The 7,500-nt window shown below is 51.5% G+C and overlaps 1 protein-coding gene across 1 annotated transcript in view; it reads left to right on the top strand.

Moving 5' to 3' along the window:
* ascc3 (activating signal cointegrator 1 complex subunit 3) overlaps nt 1-7,500 on the top strand; it is a 117,999-nt gene that overhangs the window by 91,987 nt on the left and 18,512 nt on the right. The window contains exons 29-32 of the mRNA XM_084441573.1: nt 1,942-2,062; nt 2,322-2,464; nt 5,585-5,722; nt 7,417-7,500. The exon at nt 7,417-7,500 is cut by the window's right edge and continues 37 nt beyond it. Of these exons, the coding sequence (XP_084297699.1) occupies nt 1,942-2,062; nt 2,322-2,464; nt 5,585-5,722; nt 7,417-7,500 (486 nt within the window). The remainder of the gene's footprint in view (nt 1-1,941; nt 2,063-2,321; nt 2,465-5,584; nt 5,723-7,416) is intronic.

Raw genomic sequence — 7,500 nt, 5'->3', positions numbered from 1 at the left:
GAGGGCCCTCTTATACCCCGGACCACGACCAGAACCGTTAGGGTGCGTGTCCACCGGGGATCTATATTTTAGAACTGGCGCTGTTTTCTCATTATTTACAATGGGTAATGCGCTCTAGGGCACTATAGCTGTGTTCTAAGCGCTTTTTAGCGCTACAGCGCCATGAGCTCTAGGCTTTTTTTGCAGTTGAAAAAAGTTTTTGAGCTAGAACGCAGGCTGTAAAAGGCTGTTCTGATGATGACAGCGGTCAGTTTTTGGCAAAACTGCCGTGACAGCGAACGTTAGCATTAGCTAGCTATCTTAACTTGACTAGTTAATCTGCAGTCTGAAAAAACACGACACTCGTTGCTAACCTAGCTTTAAAACAGTAGCCTAGCCCAGCTCTAAACTCCGGCTCTAGTGCGCTCTACGCAGCTGTAAGCTTGGCGCTGTTCAGCTACATACAGCTCGTTGGTGGGCGCACAGCCTTAGTCCCCCCCCCCGGTATCATCCGCTCACCTTTTGACCCTGCGTCTCGGATGCGGCGTTCCTGGCGAAGGCCCCCTTTTTCCTGGGTATACAGTCGGGTCGGGTTTCCGTAACGAGAGCGTTTCTGTGGCGAAGCCAACCACAAACCATCATCTTTTTTTATTTTGGTGTCCAACTGTTTTCCCGGTTCGTCTACCCCCCCTCCACCCTCCCCCTTTCACATTTGATTAAATGTATATAATGGGAGTTATTAGGATAAGCGGACCCTCTTGGCCGGGGGAACGGTGTTCTGGTTCCGCCCCAGTAAACCCCCCCGGGGTCGTGTTTCCCAGGGAGCCACGCTCGGCTAGAGACGGCAATCAGGATGCACGGCGGCGTGCGGCGGCGCGGACGGCGAACCGGGGCCAGTCAGCGAATATCAGACGGGGGATATCAGGATGATATCATAGAGGAGGTAGACCGGACCCCCCACCGCCTCCCCCCAGTGCCCCCCGGCTGACCGGCCCAGTGACCCAGCGGGCAACGTACAGCAGACATAAACCCTGTACGCCCACAAACCCCCATGGGCCACGGAAATCAAGCCTTTGTGATGTTGCTTTTTTGGTTTCCGGTGCTTGGTTATTGTTGTTGTTTTTTTTGTGTTTTTTCCCCCCAATTGAAATTATTTTTTATTTTTTTGTTGCTTGCCAGCAAAATGTAACGTCCAAGCCTATTCACCAAGCTGTGACGCCATCGTCCGCCGAGCAACCCCCCCCAATCTTCTCTCTCTCTCCAGGTTGAGCCGTTGGGGGTTGGTTGTGTAAACGTTGTGTCACGGTTGCGGCGCGACACCCCCTGGTAGACAGATTGTCCATCCATAAATCTGCCCGGCCCGACCGCTGTTTGGACCTGACGGCCGTGTTTAGTTGCCAATCCATTATCCGGGTCCGTTAGATATGTGCGCACACGCGCCCGCCCCGCCCACAAGGCGTACAGCACCGCGCCTACGACCAGCCTGGCCCCGGCCGGCCTCTCTGGGAGGCTGGGGTGGGGGCTGGGGGGGGGCGGGGGGGCCGCTGGGCACAGGGACGACACTTGAGTTTACCCAGATGGGCCTGGCTGCCAGCTGCTGCTCAGTTCAGCTGACTCTCTCTCTCTCCTTCTCTCTCTCTCTCTCTCTCTCTCTCACTCTCTCTCTCTCCCCTCTCTCTCTATCTCTCTCTCCCTCTCTTTCTATCCCTCTCTCCGTCTCTCCATCTCTCTCCCTCTCTCTCTCTCCATCTCTCTCCCTCTCTCTCTGTCTCTCCCTTTTTCTCTCCCTCTCTCTCCCTCTCTCTCCCACTCCCTCACTCTCTCTCCCTCACTCTCTCGCTCTCGCTCTCCCTCTCTACCTCTCCCTCTCTTTCTCTCCCTCTCTTTCTATCCCTCTCTCTGTCTCTCTCCATCTCTCTCCATCTCCCTCCCTCTCTCTCTCTCTCTCTCTCTCTGTTCTAGGTGGGTCTGTTTAATTTCCGCCCCTCGGTGCGTCCTGTTCCGTTGGAGGTTCATATCCAGGGTTTCCCTGGACAGCACTACTGCCCTCGCATGGCCAGCATGAACAAGCCAGTCTTCCAAGGTACACCATGACACACACACACACACACACACACACACATGTGTTCCGAGGTACACCATTACACACACACACACACACACACACGTGTTCCGAGGTACACCATGACACACACACACACACACACGTGTTCCCCAGTACACCATGACAGTTGCACGCGCGCACGTGTTCCAAGGTACACCATGATGCACACACACACACACACACGTCATCCGTTCTCACATAGTGAGCATGTTGTCCTGCGCCCCCTCTCCCTCTGCAGCCATTCGGACTCACTCCCCAGCCAAGCCCGTTCTGATCTTCGTGTCGTCGCGGCGCCAGACCCGCCTCACCGCCCTGGACCTGATCGCCTTCCTGGCCACCGAGGACGACCCCAAACAGTGGCTGCACCAGGACGAGAGAGAGGTGAGGCCCCCCGGGAGCCGCGACGCCATCATCACCACCGCCGACGCCGACACTAAGCCGGGGGGGAGAGCCAGCGTGACGCGGCGTTGTCGATTCTCTCTCTCTCTCTCTCCCTCCGTCCGCTCGTCTCTTTCCTCGTCCTCTTTCCTGCGCTCCTCGGAACATCTGTCCAGGATTCCCACGCCACCCTCAGGGAATTCCTGGAAAAGCTCTAACATGAAAAAAACAAACTATCTTGGTTTTCCAGGCCTGGACATGGTTTGGAATTAACAGAATGTTTTTGAAATGTTTTGAATTGTACACTGTTTTTTTTTTGGCGGCGTTCCCCCCGGAAAAAAATCCCAAAACACGTCTAGCGTTACATGAAATGCGTTCCCCCGTATTAACGATTTAAAATCGAGCACTGCTCTGTGCAGGCCGGCGTGACCGTCGAAACTTTGTGTGTGACGCGACGCACACCGGGCTAACGCTGACATTCACCTGGCCAATGCCAGGCCAGATGAAAATATAAGAATACGGCCGCCATAACGAGGATCTTACTACAGTGTGCCTTCGGATGGGGGTGTGTAGAGAGAAGAGGTGCCCTGGAATGTGGAACGGAGCTGTGTGTAGAGGTGTATACTGTGTGTAGAGACCCAAATCCATTCCATACTCCATGCTACATGTTTGCTACGCTGCCTGTCTTTAGAATATAGCACACTGGAGCAATGCCGGGATCACTCTACAGGATTTTGGGGCCGATTTATCCCAGATTCAGCCCTCCCGACAATCGGAGGAGGCATCTGGTCTGGAACGTTGGTCGGTACCGATATTCGGCCCAGATGATCTGGTAATGTGAGGGGTTTACAGATCCATTCTTATACCTCCCGATCGGCTTGCTGACCCATCGGGGCGGCCCCGATAATATCAGACATGTTTGATATTTAAGATTATTACATCACTACTTTACAAGCGAGACGGCGACACCAATGGTTCGTTGCTCCCGTGGGCACGATAAGATCCTGTAGTGTGTGATGAGCCGTTATTTTCCAATCTTGCAGTGTGTGCTTGTTTGAGATTCACAAGAAGAACATCTGTTAAGATTCTCCTTATGTGCGTGATGCAACCCAATTTCGATATCGGTTAGGATTTTCAATATCCTGTAGCGTGAGCATAAGATAAACTACTTAAATAAAGCCATGGAAATGGGCTAACATTATGGAAAAGTCTGTCTGTCTATCTGTCTGCCTGCTGTCTGTCTGCCTTTCTATCTGTCTGCCTGTCTGTCTGTCTGTCTGTCTATCTGTCTATCTGTCTGCCTGCAGTCTGTCTGCCTGTCTGTCTGCCTGTCTGTCTAACCGAATGTCTGGCTGTCTGCCTGTCCGTCTGTCTGTCTCTCCACATGTGTATCACCTCCTCCTCGCCCTCTTCCTCGTAAATCCTCCTCTTCTCCTTCACATCCGTTCCATTCCTTTCTTCTACAACCCTCTTTGTCTCTCTCTCCTCTCTTCCTTCTCCTCTCCTCCCTCTCCTCCTCCTTCTCCTCCTCTCCTCCCTCATCCTCAAGTCTAAATTGTGCTGGGATTCCTTGTTTCTCCATAAGCACTGGTTTTACTGTAATTACAGTGGGAATTCAAACCAACTTCTGCCGGAAAAGCCTGTGTCATCTTCCATTATACTGTCTCTGCCTGCCTTCAGATCATTTCAAGATGGGAGCACATGGCTCTTTAGGGTTTTGCATTTCACATATTATTGTATTATAATATTATTACAACACTCAATTACCCTGGACCAGGTCTGTAATTACACTCCTCAATGTGTGTTTCTAAGACAGAGACACACACACACACACACACACACTGCACTACTAAGTATCACGCTCTGCAAGAAATAAGGAGGAAATGTATCAGGTAAACTGTTTTGGCAGAAATTGTTCTGGCACATATATTAATGGCTAGTTTGTGTGTGTGTGTGTGTGTGTGTGTGTGTGTGTGTGTGTGTGTGTGCGTGCGTGTGTGTGAGAGGCATTTTTACGAGTGTAGTTTTGATGTCAGGCCTGTATATTTCCCCCCCTAGTGAAAATCGACCAGCCTCATAAAACATGTTAATATCCATCTTTTATGATGCCCCGCCTACTGTGGCTTATAGAGCGCCATATACGGGATTATAAGTCAGACACAAAAACGTGCGCGCGCACACACACACACACACACACACACACACACCCCGCATCAAAACCTCCCAGCCTGTCCTGTTTGTTGAGTCCAGGCCACATGCGCCTGTGTGTGTGTGTACGTGCATGCACGCGCGTTTGTGTCCGACTTATAATCCCGTATATGTGTGTGTTCCTGTGATATATGCTGCTCCCTGCCGTTCTAGTGTGCACTGGGGCGAGCGGCAGCTGGGGTCCCCGCTGTGTGATTGACAGGCGGCCGACGCTAGCTGCCTGTCTCACAGCGGGGGTCCCCCCCTCCAACCACACCACCCCTACCTCCTCTCTCTGGCCCAAGACAGCTCTATCCATTCCTTCACTGCCTCTCTCTCTGTCTGTCTGACCTCCCCTCTCTCTCTCCTCTCTCTCTCTCTCTCTCTCTCCTCTATCTCTCTCTCCTCTCTACAGTATCTCTCCTCTCTCTCTCTCTCTCTCTCCTCTCTTTATCTCTCTATCTCTCTCTCTCTCTATCTCTCTCTATGTCTCTCTCTCTCCCTCTCTCTCTCTCTATCTCTCCCTCTCTCTCCCTCTCTCTCCCTCTCTCTCCCTCTTGCGCTCTTACTCGCCCGTGAAGTCGAGAGAGAATCTTCAAATGCAGGAACTTTTATTGCCATGCAATATCGCATTCGTCTTGGCACTAAACCCAAGACGGAAGTATCCGCACGGGCGGATAAAAGCCAACCCCACGTCGGCAGGTGGGACGGCCCCTCGGCCCGCACGCGAACCTCCCCGGCTCCGGTTCGAAGCGAGACCCCACAACTCGCTCTCGCTCGCCGGCCTCCTATCAGGCGTCGAGGCGAAGTGCGACGACGGGTTTGGCTGATAAAACAACCCAGCGTGTGTGTTGTTAACCCGCGTGAAATAACTCGGTGGGGTGGGGTCTCGTGTGTGTGTGTGTGTGGGGGGGGGGGGGGGGGGGTGTTTGCCAGATGACGGACATCATCGCCACGGTGCGGGACTCCAACCTGAAGCTGACGCTGGCATTCGGGATCGGCATGCACCACGCCGGTCTGCACGAGAGGGACCGCAGGACCACAGAGGAGCTTTTCGTCAACTGCAAGATCCAGGTAGAGTACCCAGGAGACCCGGAGATCCAGGTAGAGTACCTGGGAGACCCAGAGATCCAGAGTAGGGTACCTGGGAGACCCAGAGATCCAGAGTAGGGTACCTGGGAGACCCAGAGATCCAGGGTAGGGTACCCAGGAGACCCAGAGATCCAGGTAGAGTACCCAGGGGACCCAGAGATCCAGGTAGAGTACCCAGGAGACCCAGAGATCCAAGGTAGGGTACCTGGGAGACCCAGAGATCCAGGGTAGGGTACCCCTGAGACCCAGAGATCCAGGTAGGGTACCCAGGAGACCCAGAGATCCAGGTAGAGTACCCAGGAGACCCTGAGATCCAGGTAGAGTACCCAGGAGACCCAGAGATCCAAGGTAGGGAACCCGGGAGACCCAGAGATCCAGGGTAGGGTACCCCTGAGACCCAGAGATCCAAGGTAGGGAACCCGGGAGACCCAGAGATCCAGGTAGAGTACTCAGGAGACCCAGAGATCCAGCTAACACCCTGGCATGGAAATGGGAGACAGTTGGTGCTCATGTATGACAAGTTTGTTTGGTGTGCAGTAGGGCTGCTCGATTAATCGGATTTTAATCTAGATTAAGATTTGGGCTGTCAACGATCATTAAAAGAAAATAATCGCCATAAAGCGATTTTGCACAAATCAAGTGCACCCTACACTGCAGAGCTATACTGTGCTTGACCCCTCCCCCACCCCCCCAAAGCCCCAAAACAAACACTTTAGTTCAGAGCGAAACGAGTTGTCAAGCGAGGCGCACGCATGCTCTTCTTGAACAAAACACGACAAGAAGAAGATTATGGCAGCAGAAAGACGCTGGTGGACAAGAGAGCTAAAACTACGTCAGTGGTGTGGAAACACTATGGGTTCGCAGAGACAGATTTGGACCAAGTTGACAGGTGTGTAAAATTTGCTACGCAGTCGTAGCTGCCCCTCAAAGTAGCCCTTCTCAGTCCCGTTGTCGCATTCCGCTCGCTCATGCCAGACAACAGTCCTTTGCCGGTCCATTCACTTTGCCATCAAAATAAATCGGTGTTGGCCTAGTTAGGAGAGGCGCTCATATTTACAAGTGTCAGATAAACATGAAACTTCACTTACCTAAGCAAAGAGGTCTATTTTAACAAATGCTGGGTTTTGAAGCCTCGGTGCTACCATTAAATAACTTATTTAGACGCGTTCTGTCCTATAGTGAAATTATTACTTCTTCTGTGGTGGTGGCGGTGCTTTGAAGCTTTTTTATTTATCAGTTTTGGCACTTTTATTTATTTATTTATCAAGGTCAAGGTTCACAATTTGTCTCCCATGGGAGAAATGTATCTAATCCAAAGAACATTGTTAAAAAGAAAAGCCTCTGTCAACATTTAATAAATTAATTGTTATCAAAGTCAGTGTATAATTTGATATGTTAAGAAAATGTAAAAACTTTGGATAAAAAAAAAAATCTATGAATAATCGTGTTAAATAATCGTGATCTCAATATCAATCAAAATAATCGTGATTAAGATTTTTGCCATAATCGAGCAGCCCTAGTGTGCAGACACTGTCGCGTGTGTCTCAAATGACATATACTGTATGTCGTTTTGTGAAAAACTCATTTTGGCAGAGGTTATGCGCCGATGTCCATGTTGCATTTTTTGTGTGTGTGTGTGGTAACCATTCCTGTCGTAACCATGACTCCCGCCACAGGTCCTCATCGCCACCAGCACGCTGGCGTGGGGCGTCAACTTCCCCGCCCACCTGGTCATCGTCAAGGGCACGGAGTACTTCGAC

This window comes from Borostomias antarcticus (assembly GCF_949987555.1).
Source record: "Borostomias antarcticus genome assembly, chromosome: 8".
Taxonomy (NCBI): Eukaryota; Metazoa; Chordata; class Actinopteri; order Stomiiformes; family Stomiidae; genus Borostomias; species Borostomias antarcticus.
This window is presented reverse-complemented; position numbering and strand designations above follow the sequence as displayed.